Here is a 24,590-nt window from a genome sequence, read left to right on the forward strand (position 1 = left end):
TTCACCCTATCTCCTGTGGCTGCACTGACTGGGGCGGAGGGTGTCATTGGGTTATTTATTCATGTTTTAATGCCTCTTTCTCAGGTTGCATGGGCTCCAACCAAGGAGGACTCTCTTGCATGGTGGCTGCCGTTCCCTCCCTATTCTACCATGCCTTCACTTGGGAGCCAGCCATGCAGTCAGTTGACATGGGTGGGTAGTTATTAGTCTTATTTAGTGCTTGCTTAGGCCAAGAGTTGAGCCATTGAAGTATAAGAAAATAAATTATGCCGGGCGTGGTGGCTCACGCCTGTAATCCCAGCACTTTGGGAGGCCGAGGCGGGCGGATCACAAGGTCGGGAGATCGAGACCACGGTGAAACCCCGTCTCTACTAAAAATACAAAAAATTAGCCGGGCGCGGTTGTGGGCGCCTGTAGTCCCAGCTACTCGGGAGGCTGAGGCAGGAGAATGGCGTGAACCCGGGAGGCGGAGCTTGCAGTGAGCCGAGATCGCGCCACTGCACTCCAGCCTGGGCGACAGAGCAAGACTCCATCTCAAAAAAAAAAAAAAAAGAAAATAAATTATAACTCATGACCTTTGTATTTGGTCTATGCAAAAACCAGTTGGATGCTTGAAGTTAAAATGTAAAGTTCCGTTGTGGAGCCAAATAAGTATATGAATGAATAATTACTGCTAGGGGGAAAGCCCACTCATCCAACAGAAGTTTGATGGGGGTTATTTTCCAGTGAATTTGGAGAATGAGACAGTAACTTAAATTTACAACAGCATCATTGCTTTTTTTTTTTTTTTTTTTTTTTTTTTTTTTTTTTTTTGGAGACGGATCCTTGCTCCGTTACCTAGGCTGGAGTGCAGTGGCACGCGCTCTGTTCACTGCAACCTCAGCCTCCTGGGTTCAAGCGATTTTTCTGCTTCAGCCTCCCAAGTAGCTAGGACTACACATGTGTGCCACCAGGCCCAGCTAATTTTTTTTTTTTCTAGTAAAGACAGGGTTTTACCATATTGGCCAGGCTGGTCTCAAACTCCTGACCTCGTGATCTGCCCGCCTTGGTCTCCCAAAGTGCTGGGATTACAGGTGTGAGCCACCGGTCCCAGCCACCATTTATTAGTACTGAACTGATCCTAACAGCGGTTTCTAATAAATGGTCAGGGTCTTAAAGCTCAGATACCACAACTCATGACACCCAGTGTTCTGAAGGGGTAGTAGTATTGATATAGATACTGCTCTAAGTCCCACCTTCTATGTGACACAGATTCAGATACCTGGGTTTACGGCTTTGTACCCTTTAGGCCACCCTTGATTTTGGTAGCCATCTATTCTTTAGGACATTTAAAGTTGCTGTTAGAGCTAATTAATCATTTTTTTAAGTGGTTAATCATAGCTCATACCTGGTCTCTAGTAACTTCTTAAACCCCTTTTTCCCAACTAGTGCTGCAGCCTTGCAGTTATAATCTGATGGGTAGGAACATAGAGTGTGCAGAAAAACTGAAGAGAGGCGCTTTGTTTTTTCGTTGTTGGTTTTTTTTTTTTTTTTTTTGAGATGGAGTTTCGCTCTTGTTGCCCAGGCTGGAGTGCAGTGGCGCGATCTCGGCTCACCGCATCCTCTGCCTCCCTGGTTCAAGTGATTCCCTACCTCGGCCTCCCAAATAGCTGGGATTACAGGTACCCGCCACCACACTGGCTAATTTTTGTATTTTTAGTAGAGACGGTTTCCACCATGTTGGCCAGGCTGGTCTGGAACTCCTGACCTCAGATGATCTGCCCGCCTCGGCATCCCAAAGTGCTGGGATTACAGGTGTGAGCCACCACACCTGGCCCAACAGCGGCTTTTTTAAAAATCAAGGTTACATTTATTAAACACTCCAATTTTTTTTTTTTTTTTTTTTTTTTTTTAAATCATGTCTGAGCTGTTGTGGAAAATTAGACTTACTCCCCTGGAATTTGCCCAACACCGTGATACAGTAGGGACGAGGAAGCAAGGTGCTTGGTCCCTGCCATTGCCGCATTTGTCATTTAAGCATGTACAGTACAATCCATTCATTGGGTATTTGGGTGCCTGATATGTGCCATTGTCAGGATACAGGGATTAAAACGGATCTGATTGATCCTTCCTGGAATTTTCACGGTGCCAAGAAGGAACTGAGGCTCCTCCTCAACAGAATGGGGGTAGGATCCCACTCCAGGAGGGCAAACTTTTCTGTTTGTTCATCTCTAGGATGAGGGAATTAATTAGAAGCTCTCCAGGACTTAGAGCTCAGAAGTTGCCATCAACAGTAAAAAGCTGCTTGGGAGTCCCTGGAATTCATGAAAATATCCTTAGGAGGAGGCTAAGTTCAGTTGCTGGTGATAACACCCTTTCTTCCTTTGGTTTCCTCTCTCCACTTTGCTGTCTTCTGTGCAAAGGTACCTGGAAGCTGGAGGTAATCAGCTGTCCCTACTATTTCAAAGCAGCCTCCCTTCCCAAAGTATATCCAGGCACAAAACAGCTAGCCCAGACTTTTCCTCAGAAGGATGCGTCCCTGAGTTTAGGGGACCTTGACTCTACGAGGAGCACACATACTGGGATTGTTACGTTCTTTGCTTTGGCCCTGGTCCCATCTCGGCTCTGTGCACCCTTGGAAGGAAAAGAGTCTAGGAGGCATTCTGGTGTTCGTCAACCTCCGCCATGTTTGAGTCCTGGAGATGACCATGACATGTTAAGCCTTAAGTTTGGTCCTTGCCCAAACAGCATGCTGGACTCCCGCAAGGCACATTAGGCGTGGGGCCACAGCTTTCTGGCTGATGTGGCTGAGTCGGCCTAAGGGGAAAATGAAAGTAAAAACAAGCCCCAGTTCTACTAGGAAACCCAAACTGAGCAATTTCAGGCTTATCCAGCTCCTGGGAAGACCAGGAAGCGACTGAGGAGCGGTGCACCGAGACGGACATCGCTGGGGGTTAACCCCCCGCCGCTAATATTTCCGCTCCAAAGCTTGGCAAGATGTAGAAACCTAGATTCCCTTGCAAGATCCACGCGACCAGCGTCGGCCACACTGTGCTTCCTGGGGTCCCCTTGTTTAGTGATTCTTCGTTATGGCCGCCCGTGTGCCTTCGGCTTAATGGGGAGGACATCGAAATTCCGATTTCAGGGTCGCAGGGCGCGGGCCCCGACTTGGAGAAGGAAGGGGCAGCCATTTTGAGACCAGAAGAGGGTGGAAGGGACCATATTGAGAACGCCGGTTCCCTGGGGGCCGCCATTTTAAGAGACGCCCTGTACGGTAAACTCCTTGACGTGGGGGGCGCCATGTTGGTACGGCCATCTTGGAATGGGAGCGGCTGTGGGCGCAGCCATCTTAGATATAAAACCGGCTCCAGTCGGGGTAACTGAAGCCAAGCTCCGCCCCTCCCCCTCTAAGAGTTCCTCTGCTGTGCGACTGCACTCCCGCACCCTCCCCTAAATCCACCCTCTTCGGCCTGTTTACCTTTTAACTTGGCTTCGTTGCACGTTTGTGTGTGTGTGTTTGTTCTCCGCAGCCTCTTGAGCGTCTGTTGTACTTAATTCTTCCACTGTGGACGCTCTCTCGCGCCCGCCATCCCCCGACCCGGCTTTTCTCCCATCCTTGACAATGTCTAGCCTGTTTTGATTGGCTCTATTCCCTGGGTATGGCAGATCTATTGCTTGATGATCCTCTCCCCCCAAGAATTCTAACACAGGAGCTGTCCTGAGGCTCTGGATGACTTTATTCTTCAAATGGCTTTACTCTCCAGTAGCTCCAGGTGAGACTGAGAGCTAGAACCTGGCCCATCCCTCTCTCCATTGTCTGAGCGGGTCATCAAAGGAAGTGGGCAGGACGCTGGCAGTCTGACGGGGCCCTGCTGTGGGTGGAGCAAAGGGTGCCTCATATCTCTGGGGTGCTTGGGGTCGGCCACAAAGGTGGAAGGAAATGGGGTCGACAGATGAGGGTGGGCCTTGTGCTTCAAATAACCTCACATGGTCAGGCAAGGGTTAGGGATGGGATGCAGGGAGCCTCAGGGGCTCACGACAATTACCGACCTAAGGAAGGGCCCAGGAGAGGGAAAAGGGAGGAGTTGTGAGAAGGGACAGGGGAGCTCAGAGGAGAGCACAGAAGAACTTCTTCTCCCGGAAGGGGTTCTCCGAAGTGGGCACAGGGGTGATGAGGGGATCCTCACAGGCGTGGGCATCACAGTAAGTCATCAGGTCTGCGGCTGCCTTGGACACCTGGGACAGCCAGGAGGGGTACTGTTAGCCAGGACCTCTAAAGGGGACTGCAGCCTCCCTCCCCAAATGGGTTCTCTTTTGCCATCTCCAGGGCTCCTTATGACTGTCTTATTCCTCATCCCCCACAGAGACCTGGGGACAGCTCTCTGCAGGGCCCCAGACTCCTCCCCTGACCTCAGGGAGTGCAGGAAAGAACGCATCTCTTATCCTGAGCTTTGGGAACCTGCAGCACAGCACGGCCTGGCCAACTAATGGGAGAGCCAGCCAGGGTCCCACCTACCTTTATCCGGCACAAGCTTGCTTCAATCTTAAGCTGTTCCACCATCTTGCGTGCTTGCCCAATACTCATAGTGCTGTTCACCGGGGTCTCACCTTTCATCCTGGAAAAAAAGAGGGACCTCTCAGGGAACCGTCTCAGCTGGAGGCCCTCCTCCATGCTCACTCCACACCAACCTTTACAAGGCTGTGGTCATACCCCAATATTTTGTTTCCCTCCTATCCTCCTCCTCCTCCAGTGGACTGTCTCATCCCTGTATTCCTCATGGAAAAAATAGGGTGGGATGAGGTGCTCCCCAAACTCCCTCATGGCCTGGGCCACAGATCGTTAAACCTTACACAAATGATGTAAGACTTTTCAGCCCTTCAAACCATGTGTGTTCCCAGCTCTGAAGACCTCAACCAACCCTGATGAGGAGGGTACATCACCTCTATCTGCTCCAGTGAGCCCCAGCAGGAGAAAAACAGGCTGTTACCTACTCACCTAAAGCCACAAGCAGCAGTAGCAGACCTGGGTGTAGGGTCAGTGGAGGGTACCAAAACCTTCTGCCTGAGATGGGTGCCCCACCTTGCAGGGAGTTGCAGCTGAAAGTATCTGATGCAGAAGCAGTGACTATAGGCAAGGAGGCCACTGAGGAGGGTCAGGCCAGAGGTCCGTCCAGGACTGGTCTCAGTTTCTGCAGCTGAAGCACTGCCTGGATGGCTGGTACCTGAAGGATGAAGGATGCTAGAAGGAGCTGCTCAGATCCTGGAACATACCAACTGCCTGGCCAGTGGGGGAGCCTAGCTGCCTGCATCCCCTGCGCACACCCCCACTGTCGCTGGTTCACTGCCTGCCCCTCCCCCATTGCAGGCATCCTGAGTCTGGGCTAGAGCCCTCCCCAACAGAGCTGAGGCCAAGGCCGACTCCCCCTCTCAAATGGGGTGGTCTGGGCCTATGACAGCCCCTGCAGTGGAGTCTGTACTGGCTGCGGGGGACCCTGCTCATTTGAAAATCTGACATCAGCTGGGCAGTCGCCCCCCTCCTTCCTTCCTCCCTCTACCCTGACACAGCACTTAGCACCTGAATCTTCGTTTCTCTCCCAGGGACCCTCCATTTTCCATATCCAGGAAAATGTGATGCGCCACAGGTATCAGCGTCTGGATTGCCACTTCACATCTTAGCCACAAGTGACTCAGTGGAAGATCCAGAGGCAGCAGAGGCTCGTCAGGAAGATGTCTACAGAAAAGGTAGACCAAAAGGAGGAAGCTGGGGAAAAAGAGGTGTGCGGAGACCAGATCAAAGGACCGGACAAAGAGGAGGTAGGAGGCCTTGTGGGGACAGTCAGCAGAAATATACTGGAAATAGGTGGGCTGTCGTGAAGTAGGGGGTGGTGGATTGGTTTGAAGAATTTCATTCATTTTGAATAGATTACTTCCCACGCCCGCAACAGTGTGCAAAGATGTACACAACACTGGCCTTGCCCTCTGAAGGACTTTATCTGGGGTAATAGACGTCTACAAAATAGAAGATACCACTTGCCAAAAGCTAGTCTAGATAATGTGCTGTGGGGACTCTGAAGACTGCATCCAGTTAGGGTCAGAGAAGGTCCACAAAACGCGGAGCTGAAATGCTACCACGCTGGGAACAGGGGACTAATCTGCCTGCGCAACAACGCAGGAGGCCCAGGTTGCCGCAGACTGCAACATGCTCTAGGCGAATGCCCCCGCCTTAGATGCCTAGGGGCTGTGGGCGATAAAAATCAGCGCCAACTGGATGACCGTCTCACTTGCCCGCTTAGCCGGTGAAATGGCCTGTGGTGAAGGTGTGCACAGAGGGATGTGATTGCAGTCTCGAGGGAGGGCCAAGCGGAGGCTGCAGTCAGCGCATCCCCTGGGGCATATCTTGGGGCCTGCAGGGAGGCAGGCGTCTTTCCCCTTTGGTCACGGTAACCCGAGGCAAACCTGCCGCACAGAGAGCCAGCGGCGAGCGCAGGGAGGCGCCAGCCTCGCAGCCCGTGAAGGCTCCGCCCCGCTGCGCCGGACGCCGCGCTGAACCCCGCCCTGGGCCGAAGCCCCGCCTCCCAGGGCTACCAAAGCGGTTGGCGGAGAGGGGCGGGACTTCCCCGGGAGCCGGAAGTCCTGTCTCACGGTTGCCCTGGCAGCGCGCGAGGCTGGTGAGTCGGTCGCCCTGTGGCAGCCGGCCGGCTGGTTTCCATGGTTGCACGATTAGGTAGGGGCTCCGGGCGCTTTGCCCACCCCTCGAGCCGGAGGGGACTGGCGGGAAGCGGCAGTTGGCTGCAGGGCGCTCCGCCTGGCGTGGGGCGCAGCCGTATCGGGGAGCGAGTTCAGCTCGAGGCGGAGAGGAGAAACTCGGGAAGCAATTGTGGCTACTCTTGGGCTACTGGTTTCAAGTCTGGCCGTATGACCTTAGGCAAGTCGCACATTCTCTTCGTGCAGCTGCCTAGCAGTGTGGATTCAGTATCACCGTGTGTGTGAAGCTCTTTGTAAGAATTGTAAGGTGCTCATTCTTTTTTTTTTTTTTTTTTTTTTTTTGAGACGGAGTCTCGCTCTGTCGCCCAGGCTGGGGTGCAGTGGCCGGATCTCAGCTCACTGCAAGCTTACCTCCCGGGTTTACGCCATTCTCCTGCCTCAGCCTCCGGAGTAGCTGGGACTACAGGCGCCCGCCACCTCGCCCGGCTAGTTTTTTGTATTTTTTAGTAGAGATGGGGTTTCACCGTGTTAGCCAGGATGGTCTCGATCTCCTGACCTCGTGATCCACCCGTCTCGGCCTCCCAAAGTGCTGGGATTACAGGCTTGAGCCACGGCGCCCGGCCGGTGCTCCTTTCTTTGTTACATAGCTGTGAATGAGTATCAAGGTGGTTTGTCCCAGAATCAAATGCCTGGAGAAGGAATTCCACTGAGGAGATCTAGCACTGGGCGGGAGGGAAAACAGTGGAGGAAAGGGAAGGGATAATTGGCTGAGTGGCACAATCATTTGGAGAAAGGCCGTATATATGAAACAGTGACTTTGCTATCCTGCTATCTCTCGTTCCTCAAAGCCAGTCCAGTAAGCTTTTTTGTCCCCACTTCCCTGGGGAAAGGAGTCACTCTTTTCCCCCCTCTGTCTTTCCAGGAACCACCACCTCCTGCATCCCATGGCCAGGGGTGGCGTCCAGGTGGCAAAGCAGCTAGGAACGCAAGGCCTGAACCTGGGGCCAGACACCCTGCTCTCCCGGCCATGGTCAACGATCCTCCAGTACCTGCCTTACTGTGGGCCCAGGAAGTGGGCCAAGTCTTGGCAGGCCGTGCCCGCAGGCTGCTGCTGCAGTTCGGGGTGCTCTTCTGCACCATCCTCCTCTTGCTCTGGGTGTCTGTCTTCCTCTATGGCTCCTTCTACTATTCCTACATGCCGACGGTCAGCCACCTCAGCCCCGTGCATTTCTACTACAGGTGAGAGGGGCGTTCTAGCAAAACAGAGGACTCCTATGGGAATTGTAGGGCCCTTGGAGGTCAGTTCAATCCCCTCATTTACAGATGAGGAAAACTGGAGCCAGGTGTGCTTACAGGACTTCTCAACTTTGACAGCGCAAGGCTAGATTTGGGTTGCCAGGGCTAGGGTTCTAGTTCTCCCTCTGATTACTGAAATCTAGTTTAAAAAAAAGAAAAAGGAAAAAAAATCCACTTCTATCATTATGAGGATCAATTCTATTTTGGTTGGATCACCCCTCTCTAAGGGCCAATGTAGAATTTTGAGCCAACTCAACCCCTTAGTGCAGAACCAGCCTGGCTTTCAGGAGCTATTAGGAAAGCAGTAGTTTGCCTTTTACATTACTGCCTCCCAGTGAAGGAGTGGCCTGCCCCTCCACACCTGTGGGCGTTTCTCATCAGGTGGGACAAAAGACTGAGAAAAGATGCCGGGAGGGCGCGATGATTCATGCCTGTAATCCCAGCACTTTGGGAGGCCGAGGGTGGGGGGGGGCGTGGATCACGAGGTCAGGAGTTCGAGACCATCCTGGCTAACACGGTGAAACCCCGTCTCTACTAAAAATACAAAAAATTAGCCGGGCGCAGTGGCGGGCGCCTGTAGTCCCAGCTATTCGGGAGGCTGAGGCAGGAGAATGGCGTGAACCCTGGAGGCAAAGGTTGCAGTGAGCTGAGATCCGGCCACTGCGCTCCAGCCTAGGTGAAAGAGTGAGATTCCATCTCAAAAGAAAAAAAAAAAAAAAAAAAGAAAAGAGACACAAAGTATAGAGAAAGAAAAGTGGGCCCAGGGGACCCGCGCTCAGCATACGGAGGACCTGCAGTGGTCTCTGAGTTTCCTCAGTATTTATTGATAATTATCTCTACCTCTCAAAGAGGGGGATGTGGCAGGACAATAGGGTAATAGTGGGGAGAGGGTCAGCAGGAAAACATGTAAACAAAGATCTCTGTTTCATAAACAAGGTTAAGAAAAGGTGCTGTGCCTTGATGTGCACCTATACAAACATCTCAGCGCATTAAAGAGCAGTATTGCCACTAGCATGTCTCACCTCCAGCCCTAAGGCGGTTTTCTCCTATCTCAGTAAATAGAATGTACAATCAGGTTTTACATTCCATTGCCCAGGGAGGAGCAGGAGACAGATGCCTTCCTCTTACCACAACTGCAAAGAGGCCTTCCATCTTTTACTAATCCTCCTCAGCACAGACCCTTTATGGGTGTCAGGCTTGGGGGACGGTCCGGTCTTTCCCTTCCACAGGGCCATATCTCAGGCTATCACATGGGGAGAAACCTTGGACAATACCTGGCTTTCCTAGGCAGAGGTCCCTGTGGCCTTCCACAGTGTATTGTGTCCCTGGGTACTTGAGATTAGAGAATGATGATGACTTTTAACAAACATACTGCCTTCAAGCACTTTTTTAACAAAGCACATCCTGCATAGCCCTAAATCTGTTAAACCTTGGGTCAACACAGCGCGTGTCTCTGCGAGCACAGTGTTGGGGCTAGGGTTACAGATTAACAGCATCTCAAGGCAGAAGAATTTTTCTTAGTACAGAACAAAATGGAGTCTCTTATGTCTACTTCTTTCTACATAGACACAGTAACAGTCTGATCTCTCTTTTCCCCACACCCAGTCCCTGAAAGTCTGCTGCACAATAGAGATTATGGAAACATAAGATGAGTAGGTGCATAAATTTGCCTCCCAGAGAGTCTTGCCTCTTGACTGGCCCCTTAGTTCCTTCCCATTTTACAAACCCTAACAAGTGCCAAATTCTCTCTCTCTTTTTTTTTTTTTTTTGAGATGGAGTCGCTCTGTCACCCAGGCTGGAGTGAAGTGGCACAGTGTCTGCTCATTGCAATCTCCGCCTTCCTGGTTCAAGTGATTCTCGTGCCTCAGCCTCCCAAGTAGCTGGGATCACAGGTGTGTGCCACCACGCCTGGCTAATTTTTGTATTTTTAGTAGAGATGGGGTTTTTTTTTGGTTTTTTTGGTTTTTTTGTTTTTTTTTGAGACGGAGTCTCGCTCTGTCGCCCAGGCTGGAGTGCAGTGGCCGGGTCTCAGCTCACTGCAAGCTCCGCCTCCCGGGTTCACGCCATTCTCCTGCCTCAGCCTCCGGAGTAGCTGGGACTACAGGCGCCCGCCACCTCGCCCGGCTAGTTTTTTGTATTTTTTTAGTAGAGACGGGGTTTCACCATGTTAGCCAGGATGGTCTCGATCTCCTGACCTTGTGATCCGCCCGTCTCGGCCTCCCAAAGTGCTGGGATTACAGGCTTGAGCCACCGCGCCCGGCCTTTTTTTTGTTTTTTTTTTATGGAGTCTTGCTCTGTCGCCCAGGCTGGAGTGCAGTGGCGCAACATCGGCTCACTGCAAGCTCTGCCTCCCGGGTTCACGCCATTTTCCTGCCTCAGCCTCCTGAGTAGCTGGGAATACAGGCGCCCACCACCACGCCCGGCTAATTTTTTTTTTAGCAGAGACGGGGTTTCACCATGTTAGCCAGGATGGTCTCGATCTCCTGACCTCGTGATCCACCCACCTTGGCCTCCCAAAATGCTGTGGGTTTCACCATGTTGGCTAGGCTGGTCTTGAACTCCTGAACGCAGGTGATCCGTCCGCCTCGGCCTCCCAAAATGCTGGGATTACAGACGTGAGCCACCGCACCCCACCAAGTTCTCGCTTCTTTTTTTTTTTTTTTTTTTTTTCTTTTTGAGACAGTCTCTCACTGTCGCCTAGGCTGGAGTGTAGTGGCACAATCTCAGCTCACTGCAACCTCTGCCTCCGGGTTGAAGCCATTCTCCTGCCTTGCCTCAGCCTCCCAAGTAACTGGGATTACAGGTGCCTGCCACCACACCTGGCTAATTTTTTTTTGTATTTTTAGTAGAGACGGGGTTTCACTATGTTGGCCAGGCTGATCTCGAAGTCCTGACCTCATGATCCACCCCCTTGGCCTCTCAAAGTGCTGGGATTACAGATGTGGGCCACCGCACCCAGCCTAGTTCTCTCTTCTCAACCGTGGTTGTAGGACCTGTCAACAGATGCAGAGAAAGGTGTATCAATGGTTTAAAGTCATTTTTTCCCTTAAGTCCCTGGTCTGGAGCTATAGTTTCTAAAGCAGAGCTTCTTAAACTTGTAGGAAATGGATCTTATGGCCCTTCCTGCCATAAAAATGTATATACATGCCTAGGCATATGCTGCGCCCACACCCCCACGTGCAAATTTGCCTACAATTGAAGGGGTTCATGAGCCTCTTAATAACCATCTGTAGATCCTTTTGGAGGCGTTTTCTCAAACTGGGACCCAGACCAGAGCTACCAAATCAGAATCTCTTGGGGTGGGACCCTGGAAATTAATTTTTTTTTTTTGAGATGGAGTTTCATTCTTGTTGCCCAGGCTGGAGTGCAGTGGCGTGATCTTGGCTCACCACAACCTCTGCCTCCAAGTTCAGGTGATTCTTCTTCCCCAGCATCCCGAGTAGCTGGGATTACAGGCATGTGCCACCACGCCTGGCTAATTTTGTATTTTTAGTAGAGATAGGGTGTCTCCATGTTGTTCAGGCTGGTCTTAAACTCCTGACCTCAGGTGATCCGCCCACCTTGGTCTCCAAAAGTGCTGGGATTACAGGCGTAAGCCATCACTGCCTGGCCCTGGAATTTACATTTTTATCAAGCTCCTTAAGTCTTTAGAAACACTAAAGTGTGAAACTATTTAATTAAGTATCTGTAGATTCCCATCTAAGAACATCTGCTCTAATGAGAGGACATACATTGAAGTCATAGGAAGAGAATGAAATAATCATTCTGGTATCTTGAATCTCCTGGCCACATTTGTTCTTCATCTTTGTAACATAGAGAAGGGTGCCTGTTCTGAGAGAAGGGAGGAGGGCAGGGGAGCCTTAGGGGGCCAAGGTGTGTGGACGGACTAGTAAGATGAACTTAGCAGAGTATCCTCCTCCATTCTCATTTAGGACCGACTGTGATTCCTCCACCACCTCACTCTGCTCCTTCCCTGTTGCCAATGTCTCACTGACTAAGGGTGGACGTGATCGGGTGAGTATCGGAACTAGAGAGAGGTTTCATTAGAGCTTTAATGATTTGGAATAGGAAGACTTGAGAAAGGCCTGGAGAGCAGAAATTGAGTAATAAGAGGCTGGCCAGGTGCGGTGGCTCACGCCTGTAATCCCACTACTTTGGGAGGCTGAGGCAGGCAGATCACCTGAGGTTGGGAGTTCGAGACCAGCCTGACCAACACGGAGAAACCCTGTGTCTCCTAAAAATACAAAATTAGCTGGGCGTGGTGGCACATGCCTGTAATCCCAGCTATTCAGGATGCTGAGGCAGGAGAATCACTTGAACCCGGGAGGAGGAGGTTTCGGTGAGCCGAGATCACGCCATAGTACTCCAGCCGGCAACAAGAATGAAGCTTCGTCTTAGGGGAAAAAAAAGACTAAGAGGAAGCTTTGAAGGAAAAGAAATTAAAATGAGTTGTGTGTGTTGATTGATATTTCTGCAGCAGGTGTTACACGTGTTCTTTCTCAACATAGTCCCTGACTTACGATAATTCAACTGAACAATTTTTCAACTTCACAGTGGTGCAAAAGTGACATACATTCCGTAGACACTGTACTTCACGTACCTGTACAACCATTCTGTTTTTCACTCTTTTTTTTGTTTTTGAGACAGAGTCTCTGTCGCCAGGCTGGAGTGCAGTGGTGCAATCTCGGCTCACTGCAACCTCCACCTCCCGGGTTCAAGCGATTCTCCTGCCTCAGCCTCCTGAGTAGCTTGCACTACAGGCGCCCGCCACCACGCCCAGCTAATTTTTTTGTATTTTTAGTAGGGATGGGATTTCACCATGTTGGCTGGGATAGTCTGGATCTCTTGACCTTGTGATCTGCCCGCCTTGGCCTCCCAAAGTGCTGGGATTATAGGCGTCAGCCACTGCACTCAGCCTGTTTTTCACTTTCAGTACAGTATTCAATAAATCACATGAGATATTCACTACTTTATTATAAGTATAGGCTTTGTGTTAGATGATTTTAACCAACTATAGGTAGGCTAACGTAAATATTCTGAGCATGTTCAAGATAGGCTAGGCTAAATAAGCTATGAAGTTCTTTTTTTTTTTTTTTGAGACGGAGTCTCGCTCTGTCCCCCAGGCTGGAGTGCAGTGGCGCGATCTCGGCTCACTGCAAGCTCCGCCTCCCGGGTTCCCGCCATTCTCCTGCCTCAGCCTCCCGAGTAGCTGGGACTACAGGCGCCCGCCACCGCACCCGGCTAATTTTTTGTAATTTTAGTAGAGACAGGGTTTCACCGTGGTCTCAATCTCCTGACCTTGTGATCCGCCCGCCTCGGCCTCCCAAAGTGCTGGGATTACAGGCATGAGCCACCACGCCCGGCCGCTATGAAGTTCTTTAGGCTAGGTGTATTAAATGCATTTTCAGCTTATGATAGTTTCAACTTAGATGGGTTTATCGGAATGTAACCCCCATCGTAAATTAAGGACCATCTGTATCAGGTGAAGTATTATCTATTTATCTGCTAGGTAAAATAAGCAATATCTGCTAGGTGAAGTAAGCAATGTTTTAGACCTTAATGAATAAATCAGTTATTACTTTGGAATAAGATGGGCATCTACCCAAGAGTTTTGAAAGCATTTATATAAAATTATGAAACTGTTGTCAAATATGTGCAACCTGTCATTACAAAGGGTACTGTGCCAGAGGACTGGCCAGATGCCAGTGTGACGTCAACAATGGGATGTCACACTGGCATCTGGCCAGTCCTCTGGGAACCCTGAGAAATGCATATGGGGACTGGGCCCTCTATGGTAGGCAAGCTGAAGGAGGCTCTGATAAAGGATAGGTTCTTTTTCTTTCTTTTCTTTTTTTTTTTTTGAGACAGAGTCTTGCTCTGTCACTGAGGCTGGAGCACAGTGGCGCGATCTCGCTTCACTGCAACCTCCACCACCCGGGATCAAGCTATTCTCCCACCTCAGCTTCTCGAGTACCTGGGATTACAGGTACCCATCACCACATCTGGCTAATTTTTGTATTATTTTTAGCAGAGACAGGGTTTCACCATGTTGGTCAGGCTGGTCTAAAACTCCTGACCTCGGGTGATCCACCCACCTCAGCCTCCAAAAGCGCTGGAATTACATGAGTGAGCAACCACACCCAGCCTAAAGTTATATTTATTTATTTATTTATTTATTTATTTATTTATTTATTTATTTTGAGACGGAGTTTCTTTCCTGTCACCCAGGCTAGAGTGCAATGGCACGATTTCAGCTCGCTGCAACCTCTGCCTCCTGGGTTCAGTCAGTTCTCCTGCCTCAGCCTCCCAAGTAGCTGGGGTTACAGGTGTATGCCAGCATACCTAGCTGATTTTTGTATTTTTAATAGGGATGGGGTTTCATCACGTAGGCCAGGCTAGTCTTGAACTCGTGATCTCAGGTGGTCTGCCCACCTCAGCCTCCCAAAGTGCTGGGATTACAGGCATGAGCCACCATGCCCAGCCTGAAGTTATTTTTCAAAAGTAGTACTTGGGAGGAAACTGATCTAATGATAGAATGTCACACCTCTGAAGGGAAGAGTATAAACTATAGAGTCTGGGGTTCTATTTTATGTTATGTTTTGAGACAAGGTTTTGCCCTGTCACCCAGCCTGGAGTGCAGTGATGCAATCGTGGCTCACTGCAGCCTTAACCTTCCAGGTTCAAGTGATCTTCCAAGTAGCTGGGACTACAGGTGTGTGCTACCATGCCCAGCTGACCTTTTTTTTTTTTTTTTTAATTTTTAGTAGAGACAAGGTCTTACTATGTTGCCTAGGCTCATCTCAAACTACTAGGCTCAAGTGGTCCTCCCGACTCAGCCGCCCAAAGTGTTAGGATTATAACCAGGTGTAGTGGCTCACGCCTGTAATCTCAGCACTTTGGGAGGCTGAGGAGACAGGTGGATCACCTGAGGTCAGGAGTTCAAGACCAGCCTGGCCAACACAGTCAAACCCCATTTCTACTAAAAATACAAAAATTAGCCAAGCGTGGTGGCGCAGGCCTGTAATCCCAGCTACTCAGGAGGCTGAGGCAGGAGAAGCGCTTAAACCCGGCAGGCAGAGGTTGCAGTGAGCCGAGATCACACCACTGCACTGCAGCCTGGGTGACAGAGCAAGACTCTGTCTCAATAATAATAGGCTGGGCACAGTGGCTCACGCCTGTTGTCCCAACCCTTTGGAAGGCCAGTGCAAGCAGATCACAAGGTCAGGAGTTTGAGACCAGCCTGACCAACATGGGGAAACCCCATCTTTACTAAAAATACAAAAATTAGCCAGGTGTGCTGCCATACATTTGTAGTCCCAGCTGCTTGGCAGGCTGAGGCAGGAGAATCGCTGGAACCCAGGAGGCGTGGGTTGTGGTGAGCCAAGATCACACCACTGCACTCCAGTCTGGGTGACAGAGTGAAACGCTGTGTCAAAAAAAAAAAAAAAAATAGGGGTCAGGCACGGTGGCTCACGCTTGTAATTCCAACAGTTTGGGAGGCCGAGGCAGGGGATCATGAGGTCAAGAGATCGAGACCATCTGGGCCAACATGGTGAAACGCTGTCTCTACTAAAAATACAAAAATTAGCTGGGCGTGGTGGTGCACACCTGTAATCCCAGCTACTCGGGAGGCTGAAGCAGGAGAGTCGCTTGAACCCAGGAGGCAGAGGTTGCAGTGAGCTGAGATCGCGGCACTGCACTGCAGCCTGGTGACAGAGCAGATTCCATCTCAAAAAAATAAATAATAACAAATAACTTTATTGAGAAGAAATGAGAAAGCCGCAGTACCTGGAATGGTGCATACAGTTTTGTGGCCCATTGCCAAGATCATAATGGGGAGGCAGGGAGCCAAGGGAGGGAGCCTGAACTGAAATGATCAGGTGTGAGACTGTCACATGAGGAAGGGAGGAAAAAAAGGAGGATGAGAGCAAATTCAGCCCATGTCCCTAATAATTAGAAGAGGTTGAACATTTTGTTTGTTGACAATGAACATTTTTAAATGAATTAATGAATGAAATAATCTGTCCACTGTGTGTAACGGCTTGCTAGAAGTAGATGTGGTCGCTGCTCTCAATGAGCTCACAGCATTGATGGAAAACTATACATTGCATACATTTGCATGTATTTAAGTGGCAAACTGTAAGATGTGGATTCTGGCCAGGCGTGGTGGCTCACACCTGTAATCCCAGCACTTTGGGAGGTCAAGGCGGGTGGATCACCTGAGGTCAGGGTTCAAGACCAGCCTGACCTATATGGTGAAACCCCATCTCAAAATACAAAAATTAGCCAGGCGTGGTGGCATGTGCCTGTAGTCGCAGCTACTTGGGAGGCTGAGATGGGAGAATCGTTTGAACCCAAGGGGTAGAGGTCACAATGAGCCAAGATCATGCCATTGTACTCCAACCTGGGCGACAGAGTAAGACTCCGTCTAAAAAAAAAAAAAGAAGGATGTGGATTTTGCATTCCAGAATAATTTGTGAAGAATTAGATCAGTGTTTTCTGGGATAGTTTAAGACAATGGAGATGGCGATGTTCAAAGCAGATCTTTTTTTGTTTTTTGTTTTGTTTTGTTTTGTTTTTTCTTCTTGATACGGAGTCTCTCTCTGTTGCCCAGGCTGGAGTGCACTGGTGTGATCTTGCCTCACTGCAACCTCTGCCTCCCGGCTTCAAGTGATTGTCTTGCCTTAACTTCCTGAGTGGCTGGGATTGCAGGTGCCCGCCACCACGTCCAGCTAATTTTTGTATTTTTTTTTAGTAGAGATGGGGTTTCACCACATTGGCTAGGCTGATCTCGAACTCCTGACCTGGTAGTCCACCCACCTCAGCCTCCCAAAGTGTTGGGATTACAGGCTTGAGCCACTGTGCCCGACCCAAAGTGGATCTTTTAAGGAAGGGTGAATATTACATGAGAGTGTTAGAGAAGGAGGAGAATCTGCCCATCAAGCAGACAAATGTGAACAAAGGCATGGATTTATTCACAAGGTTTTAGTATTAAATTCTGTGGATCCCCTTGGAGGAGATTAATTTTTTTTTTTTTGAGTTGGGGTCTCATTCTGTCACCCCAATTGGAGTGCAGTGGCTCAATCATAGCTGAGTGTAGCTTCAAACTCCTGGGCTCAAGGGATCCTCCTGCCTAAGTCTCCTCAGTAGTTGGGACTGCAGGCAGGCACCACCACGCCTGGCTAAGAGAACTACCTATTTTAATGTTTCAAAGAATTTGGGCCAAGGGCAGTGGCTCACACCTGTAATCTCAGCACTTTGGGAGGCCAAGGCGGATTCATTGAGCCCAGCAGTTCAAGACCAACTTGGGCAACACAGTGAGACAGACCCCGTCTCTACAAAAAAATAAAAAATTAGCTGGGTGTGGTGGCTCATGCCTATAGTTCCAGCTACTCAGGAGGCTGAGGCAGGAAGATCAATTGAGCCCAGGAGGTTGAGGCTGCAGTGAGCTGTGATCACACCACTGCACTCCAACCTTGGTGACAGAGCGAGACCCTGTCTCAAAAAAGAAAAGAATTAATAGACTGGGGGAGTGGTTGAGGGGAAGAATTCATAGGCTGAGCAACAAAGCAAGACCCCTGTCTCTCCAAAAAAAAAATTTTTTTTAGTTGGGTGTCATTGCATGTGCCTGTAGTTCCTATGGTCCCAGGTACTTTGGAGGCTGAGGCAGGAGGATAGATTGAGCCCAGAAGTTCCAGGCACAGTGAGCCATGATCATGCCACTGCCTTCCAGCCTGGGTGACAGAGCAAAACCTTGTCTTCAAAAAAAAAAAAAAGGTTTATGAAGCAACTGGCTTAATTTTCTGGTATCTACAGAGGGTAGGAATCTCATGGAATCCATTTTCTTCAACAGATAGTTTTTTGTTTTTTTGTTTTGAGACAGAATCTTGCATTGTCGCCCAGGCTGGAGTACAGTGGCGCGATCTCAGCTGACTGCAACCTTCGCTTCCCGGGTTCAAGCAATTCTCTGCCTCAGCCTCCTGAGTAGCTAGGATTACAGGTGCCTGCTACCATGCCCAGCTAATTTTTGTATTTTTAGTAGAGACAAGGTTTCACCATCTTGGCCAGGCTTGTCTTGAACTCCTGACCTTGTGTTACACTCATCTCAGCCTCCCGAGTAGCTGGGATTGCAGGTGCCTGCCACCATGCCCGGCTAATTTTTGTATTTTTAGTAGAGACGGGGTTTCACCATGTTGGCCAGGCTGTTCTCGAACTCCTGACCTCAGGTGATCCACCTGCCTCGGCCTCCCAAAGTGCTGGGATTACAGGCATGAGCCACTGCACCTGGCTAACCCTTTTTTTTTTTAAACCCATTACCTCTGATTAAAAACAAAAGCTTTATCCTCACCCCTGTGATTTTTACGTACTACTGTGTGAGGGCCTTGTTGCTAGGTATGAATCAATAAAGGGGTTAGAAGAATATAGAAATAGGTAAAACTAGGGCATGTTTGGTGGCAAATCTTTAACCTCTTGAGAGTGATACCTGTGAAGGAGTCTTCCTACTCTGAGTCTTGGGGTGCTACCAACAGAACCAAGATAAGGGACCTAGAATGGCAAAAAGATGATCTGGAGCGAGGATGACTGTGCCAAAGCTGGCTGGGGAGATTGAGCACCGTCAGTACTTGATTAATTAATAATGTAAGGGCAGGTTAGGCCCTGGGGACAGCCCCACCGGCACATAGGCCAGAGTCACAGATGGCCCAGTTGGCAACATGACGGTTCACTTTTGGAAAAGAAACGTGACACAGCCTTTCTGGGAACAAGGTAGCGAGTCTGATTCAGGAGAGCCAACAGGATACCGAAGACCTGGACATGGGAGGCTCCAGCCACCAGAAGGGGGCAGCACCTTCTTGGGATGACAGATTGAAAGGCCTGTTAGGCCACCCAGGAGGGTTGTGGCCGAGTATTTGGGGGTGTTGGGGGGCTAGGAGGGAGGTGGAATAGGGACGGTACATTTTCAACAAAAATTTTTTAAAAGAAATGGGGGCTACCTTCGGCAGGTGCTGATGTATGGACAGCCGTATCGTGTTACCTTAGAGCTTGAGCTGCCGGAGTCCCCTGTGAATCAAGATTTGGGCATGTTCTTGGTCACCATTTCCTGCTACACCAGAGGTGGCCGAATCATCTCCACTTCTTCGCGTTCGGTAAGTGTTTGTGGCCTGTCTGAGAAGGTGTGGAGGAAGATAGCAGGATCAGAATGGGTAGGGGGCCGGATGCGGTGGCTCATGCCTGTAATCCTAGCAGTTTGGGAGGCCGAGGCAGGCAGATGGCTTGAGCCCAAGAGTTCAAGACTGGCCTGGGAAACATGGCGAAACCCATCTCTACAAAAAACGTTTAAAAAATTAACTGGGCATGATGGCACACGACTGTAGTCCCGGCTACTCTAGAGGCTGAGGTGGGAGGATCGCTTGAACCTGGGAGGTTGAGTCTGCAGTGAGCCGAGATTGCACCACTCTTCTCCCTGCTGGGCAACAGAGCAAGACCGTCTCAAAAGAAAAAAAAAGAATGTCTGGGTAGGGATTCCACAGGAGGAAACACCCTTGGCTTTGAGGTCACAGACACATCAGGATAAAGAAAGGAATCAAGGCTGGGCGCAGTGGCTCACGCCTGTAATCCCAACACTTTGGGAGGCCGAGGTGGGTAGATCACCTGAGGACCAGAATTTGAGACCAGCCTGACCAACACGGAGAAACCCTGTCTCTACTTAAAACACAAAATTAGTTGGGCATGGTGGTGCATGCCTGTAATCCCAGCTACTCAGGAAGCTGAGGCAGGAGAATTGCTTGAACCCGGGAGGCAGAGGTTGCGGTGAGCCGAGATCGCACCACTGTATTCCAGCCTGGGCAACAAGAGCAAAACTTTGTCTTTTTTTTTTTTTTTTTTTTTGAGACGGAGTCTCACTCTGTCGCCCAGGCTGGAGTGCAGTGGCGCCATCTCGGCTCACTGCAAGCTCCGCCTCCCGGGTTCACGCCATTCTCCTGCCTCAGCCTCCCGAGTAGCTGGGACTACAGGCGCTCACAACCGCGCCCGGCTAATTTTTTGTATTTTTAGTAGAGACGGGGTTTCACCGTGGTCTCGATCTCCTGACCTTGTGATCCGCCCGCCTCGGCCTCCCAAAGTTCTGGGATTACAGGCGTGAGCCACCGCGCCCGGCCAAAACTTTGTCTTTAAAAAAAAGAAAAAGAAAAGAAAAGGAATCAGCTTACCAAACCAGAAACCTTTGCCAGACACCCCAGGTATCTCATGAGCACACCCAGCTTTGGGGTTAAGTTTGAAGAGTGGAGCTGCTCTCAGAAAACAGACTTTAACGCCAGACAGACATGGGTTTGTGTCCTCATTCAGAAACAAGCTAGCTCTGGGTCACCTGACTTAACTTCTTGGGTATAAAGTATTATAAAATGGGTATAATAGTAACTGCCTCATAGCAAGACTAGTTTGGATTCAATGGGGAAATGTAAAATTCCTGTTAGCACATAGTGGCTGTTCAATGTTTTTTTTGTTTTTGAGACAGAGATCTCGCTCTGTCGCCCAGGCTGGAGTGCAGTGGCGTGATCTCGGCTCACTGCAGCCTTCACCTCCTGGGTTCAAGCGATTCTCCTGCCTCAGCCTCCCAAGTAGCTGGGACTACAGGTGCCCACCACCACACCTGGCTAATTTTTGTATTTTTAGTAGAGGTGGGGTTTCACCATGTTGACCAAGCTGGTCTCAAACTCCTGGTCTCAAATGATTCAACCACCTCAGCCTCCCAAAGTACTGCAATTACAGGTGTGAGCCATCGCACCTGGCCTAATAAATGTTAAGACTCCATTCTTCCATTAATTAACAACACAACCTCATCATGAAGCAAATTCCTGACATCTACATGGGGGAAAAAAGCTTCAGATGGTGCACTGGGACTTAGATCCCATACTGGATTACAGAACTACTTGGTGGGAAAGGCAGATCAGAGACAGTGTTGGGCTTAATCCAGGAAGGTTTCTTGGAAGGAGGGGCCTTTGTTCTATAATAGAGTGTGGTTGGTTAGGGGGAGAGGTTCAAGCAATTGGAATGGTTGGATGAAGACTGAGGGGTAGGAAGTGAAGGTGAGGGAGCCGGGGACCTAAGGAAGAAGCCACCTTCATAGACTACTCAGGGATGGTTGAGGGGTAGATAGGGTCATGGGAATCTGGCGCACCTGTTCCCAGCCTCTGCTTCCCACCCCCGGCAGGTGATGCTGCATTACCGCTCAGACCTGCTCCAGATGCTGGACACACTGGTCTTCTCTAGCCTCCTGCTGTTTGGCTTTGCAGAGCAGAAGCAGCTGCTGGAGGTGGAACTCTACGCAGACTATAGAGAGAACTCGGTGAGTGAGGTGAACGATGACTAGGAGATAGCCCCTCCCATTAGCCCAGGATTCTACCTGAGGAGCCTCCAGGCTCAGGAGACATCACAACTGAGAGGCTGGAAGTGAGGCTCAGATGGGGAGGGTAAGAGTGCCAGCGGCAGGGCCCTGGCCTGACGCCGCCCTCACCCCCCCCCCCCCCCGCAGTATGTGCCAACCACTGGAGCGATCATTGAGATCCACAGCAAGCGCATCCAGCTGTACGGAGCCTACCTCCGCATCCACGCGCACTTCACTGGGCTCAGGTGAGGGGCCAACTGGAGTGGACCTTGGGCAACTCTCATGAGGGCTAACCTTCCACCAAGGGGGTCCCAAGCAGAGGTAATGGGTTCACAGAGCAGAGCTGAGTTGGGTTTCACATAGGCCAGAGGGTCTCAAAGCTGCTGTATGCTGGCCTATCAGCTCCCTGGGGAACTTTTTTTTTTTTTTTTTTTTTTTTTGAGACAGAGTCTCGCTGTGTCGCCCAGGCTGGAGTGCAGTGGCCGGATCTCAGCTCACTGCAAGCTCTGCCTCCCGGGTTTTTACGCCATTCTCCTGCCTCAGCCTCCCGAGTAGCTGGGACTACAGGCGCCCGCCACCTCGCCCGGCTAGTTTTTTGTATTTTTTAGTAGAGACGGGGTTTCACCGTGTTAGCCAGGATGGTCTCGAACTCCTGACCTCGTGATCCGCCCGTCTCGGCCTCCCAAAGTGCTGGGATTACAGGCTTGAGCCACCGCGCCCGGCCTCCCTGGGGAACTTTTTAAAAACACCCTTGGGCACCCCACCCAGACCAGCTGAACCAGGATTTGTTAAGGTCTTGTCTAGGCATCAGAATTTTACATTTTTGTTTTTTACCCCTGCCACCCTCCATCATCCGTTTTCATCTTCCCTCTGCCCTGCCTTCCACCCAGAAATCCAGGGCTGAGGGCTCAGCCTGGATTTTAAAATAATTTTAAAATAAATCAAGTGAGCAGATTTATTTTATTTATTTATTTATTTATTTATTTTTTTTTTTTTAATTTTTTTTTTTTTGGGACGGAGTCTTGCTCTGTCACCCAGGCTGGAGTGCAGTGGCCAGATCTCGGCTCACTGCAAGCTCTGCCTCCCAGGTTCACGCCATTCTCCTGCCTCAGCCTCCTGAGTAGCTGGGACTACAGGCACCCGCCACCTCGCCCGGCTAGTTTTTTGTATTTTTTAGTAGAGACGGGGTTTCACCGTGTTAGCCAGGATGGTCTCAATCTCCTGACCTCGTGATCCACCCATCTCGGCCTCCCAAAGTGCTGGGATTACAGGCTTGAGCCACTGCGCCCAGCCCTATTTATTTATTTTTGAGAGGGAGTCTCGCCCTGTTGCCCAGGCTGGAGTGCAGTGGCGCGATCTCGACTTACTGTAAGCTCCACCTCTCGGGTTCACGCCATTCTCCTGCCTCAGCCTCCCGAGTGGCTGGGACTACAGGCACCCCCCTCCACACCTGGCTCATTTTTTTTTTTGTATTTTTAGTAGAGATGGAGTTTCACTGTGTTAGCCAGGATGGTCTCTATCTCCTGACCTTGTGATTCGCCCGCCTCAGCCTCCCAAAGTGCTGGGATTGTAGGCGTGAGCCACCATGTCCGGCCTGTGAGCAGAATTTTTTAAAGCACCCCAAGGAAGGCTGATGGGCTGACAGAGTTGAGAGCTACTGTCTTGAACCGTTGGCTCAGCAAGAGTTGGGGTGACTCTTAAGAGACAGACAACATTGAGGCTGTGGCCTACGGCCCTCCCACAGGAGACTTCCCAAGGTCCTTGGCCTTTGTTGGAACCTGGTACAGCAGGTTCTGGGAACTGTGCGGGTGGGAGGCAGGGGCGGCAGAGCCGGCTGTAGCCAAACTCACTTGAATTGCCCTAGAAATTATTTCTGGGACATGAGAAGGCCAGTGCTCTCTGGTAACTGCTACTCCCTTCTTGTCCCTACTTCCTGCCTCAGATACCTGCTGTACAACTTCCCGATGACCTGTGCCTTCATAGGTGTCGCCAGCAACTTCACCTTCCTCAGCGTCATCGTGCTCTTCAGCTACATGCAGTGGGTGTGGGGGGGCATCTGGCCCCGACACCGCTTCTCTTTGCAGGTGGAAAGGAGCAAGGACCCCCTTTTGTCCCTTTGATCTTTGTGGGTGGTCAGGGGTATGTTGGGGGTTAGGGTGTGAGGGCCCTGATTGTTAGTGAGGGAAGTCAGTCCCTGCTGCTCAGTGGTTTTTCCTCCACAGGTTAACATCCGAAAAAGAGACAATTCCCGGAAGGAAGTCCAACGAAGGATCTCTGCTCATCAGCCAGGTAAAGTTGTTGGTTGGGGAGCTGTTGAGGTGGGCTAGGTTGAGCTGGCCTGGACCAGAGGGAGTCCCTGCTTCATCCAGTGTGAGGCTTAGGGTATCACTGACTGAGACAAGGGTCAAAGGAAAGGTGAGGAAGGTGAGGTTGACACTGCCATCCAGGCACATCTACCCTAACCCTAATCTGTCCTCTCCTGCTTTTGAGGCACAGGGCCTGAAGGCCAGGAGGAGTCAACTCCACAATCAGATGTTACAGAGGATGGTGAGAGCCCTGAAGATCCCTCGGGGACAGGTATGGCGCAGCCGCCACACTCTCTCCTTCCTGACTCCTTGGCTTTCTCCTTGAGTGTCTGGGTCTGACCCCTGTGTTCCCCTTTTGGCTGCAGAGGGTCAGCTGTCTGAGGAGGAGAAACCAGATCAGCAGCCCCTGAGCGGAGAAGAGGAGCTAGAGCCTGAGGCCAGTGATGGTGAGGGGCATCCTGCAGCGTGTCCTGGGTGGGACCCCCGGTTAATCTAATATCCCATTTGGGATTTTCTTTTTCCCTTTCCTGGCCCAGGTTCAGGCTCCTGGGAAGATGCAGCTCTGCTGACGGAGGCCAACCTGCCTGCTCCTGCTCCTGCTCCTGCTCCTGCTTCTGCCCCTGTCCCAGAAACTTTGGGCAGCTCCGAACCCGCTGAGGGTGCTCTCCGACAGCGCCCCACCTGCTCTAGTTCCTGAAGGGGCAGACTCCTCACATTCCAGCACTTTCCCACCTGACCCCTCTCCCCTCGTTTTTCCTTCAATAAACTATTTTGTGTCAGCTTCCTCCTTGACTCTGAAATGGATTCACGGCCGTTTGAAAACCCTGTGTCCCCCAGACATCTCTCACTTTCCACCATTAGAGGGGAGGTCTTCTTGTCAAGGGCTGCTCATGGGGAAGGCCTCCAGACCCGGGCTATTTTAA

At 50.6% G+C, this 24,590-nt stretch overlaps 2 protein-coding genes across 11 annotated transcripts; one reads left to right on the forward strand and one right to left on the reverse strand.

Moving 5' to 3' along the window:
• Positions 1-3,698: 3,698 nt before the first annotated feature.
• Positions 3,699-6,566, reverse strand: LOC105469457 (G protein subunit gamma 3). Of its 4 annotated transcripts, none has more exons than XM_011720469.3 (4): positions 6,436-6,566; positions 4,976-5,201; positions 4,496-4,595; positions 3,699-4,215 (listed from the first exon to the last, which is right to left on the reverse strand). In XM_011720469.3, the coding sequence occupies exons 3-4, from the start codon at positions 4,592-4,594 to the stop codon at positions 4,087-4,089; spliced, it is 228 nt and encodes a 75-aa protein (XP_011718771.1). In that variant the 5' UTR covers position 4,595; positions 4,976-5,201; positions 6,436-6,566; the 3' UTR covers positions 3,699-4,086. The 4 variants fall into 4 exon arrangements, with proteins under 4 accessions (XP_011718771.1, XP_011718772.1, XP_070930560.1 ...); XM_011720470.3 differs by lacking the exon at positions 6,436-6,566 and adding an exon at positions 6,261-6,424; XM_071074459.1 differs by lacking the exon at positions 6,436-6,566 and adding an exon at positions 6,265-6,402.
• LOC105469458 (BSCL2 lipid droplet biogenesis associated, seipin) lies at positions 5,662-24,451 on the forward strand. Of its 7 annotated transcripts, none has more exons than XM_011720472.2 (11): positions 5,662-5,793; positions 7,607-7,923; positions 11,913-11,994; positions 18,981-19,124; positions 21,188-21,322; positions 21,509-21,606; positions 23,304-23,445; positions 23,584-23,650; positions 23,852-23,938; positions 24,033-24,113; positions 24,204-24,451. In XM_011720472.2, exons 1-11 carry the CDS (start codon positions 5,707-5,709, stop codon positions 24,362-24,364), a joined length of 1,401 nt encoding a protein of 466 aa, XP_011718774.2. In that variant the 5' UTR covers positions 5,662-5,706; the 3' UTR covers positions 24,365-24,451. The 7 variants fall into 7 exon arrangements, with proteins under 7 accessions (XP_011718774.2, XP_070930558.1, XP_011718776.2 ...); XM_071074457.1 differs by having other exon boundaries at positions 24,033-24,103; XM_011720474.2 differs by having other exon boundaries at positions 23,858-23,938.
• The last annotated feature ends 139 nt before the right edge of the window (positions 24,452-24,590 follow it).

This window comes from Macaca nemestrina, chromosome 12 (assembly GCF_043159975.1).
Source record: "Macaca nemestrina isolate mMacNem1 chromosome 12, mMacNem.hap1, whole genome shotgun sequence".
Classification (NCBI taxonomy): domain Eukaryota; kingdom Metazoa; phylum Chordata; class Mammalia; order Primates; family Cercopithecidae; genus Macaca; species Macaca nemestrina.

Bases quoted from the DNA above. Each gene is read 5' to 3' on its own strand.
- LOC105469457 (XM_011720467.3), bottom strand. From the start codon at position 5,588: ATGGAGGGTCCCTGGGAGAGAAACGAAGATTCAG. The intron at 5,202-5,554 runs GTGCTAAGTGCT...TTCATCCTTCAG, and splicing joins GGAGAGAAACGAAGATTCAG to GTACCAGCCATCCAGGCAGT. The intron at 4,596-4,975 runs GTGAGTAGGTAA...CTTTTTTTCCAG, and splicing joins ACTGCTGCTTGTGGCTTTAG to GATGAAAGGTGAGACCCCGG.
- LOC105469458 (XM_011720472.2), top strand. From the start codon at position 5,707: ATGTCTACAGAAAAGGTAGACCAAAAGGAGGAAGCTGGGGAAAAAGAG. The intron at 7,924-11,912 runs GTGAGAGGGGCG...ATTCTCATTTAG, and splicing joins CCCGTGCATTTCTACTACAG to GACCGACTGTGATTCCTCCA. The intron at 23,446-23,583 runs GTGGAAAGGAGC...TTTCCTCCACAG, and splicing joins GACACCGCTTCTCTTTGCAG to GTTAACATCCGAAAAAGAGA.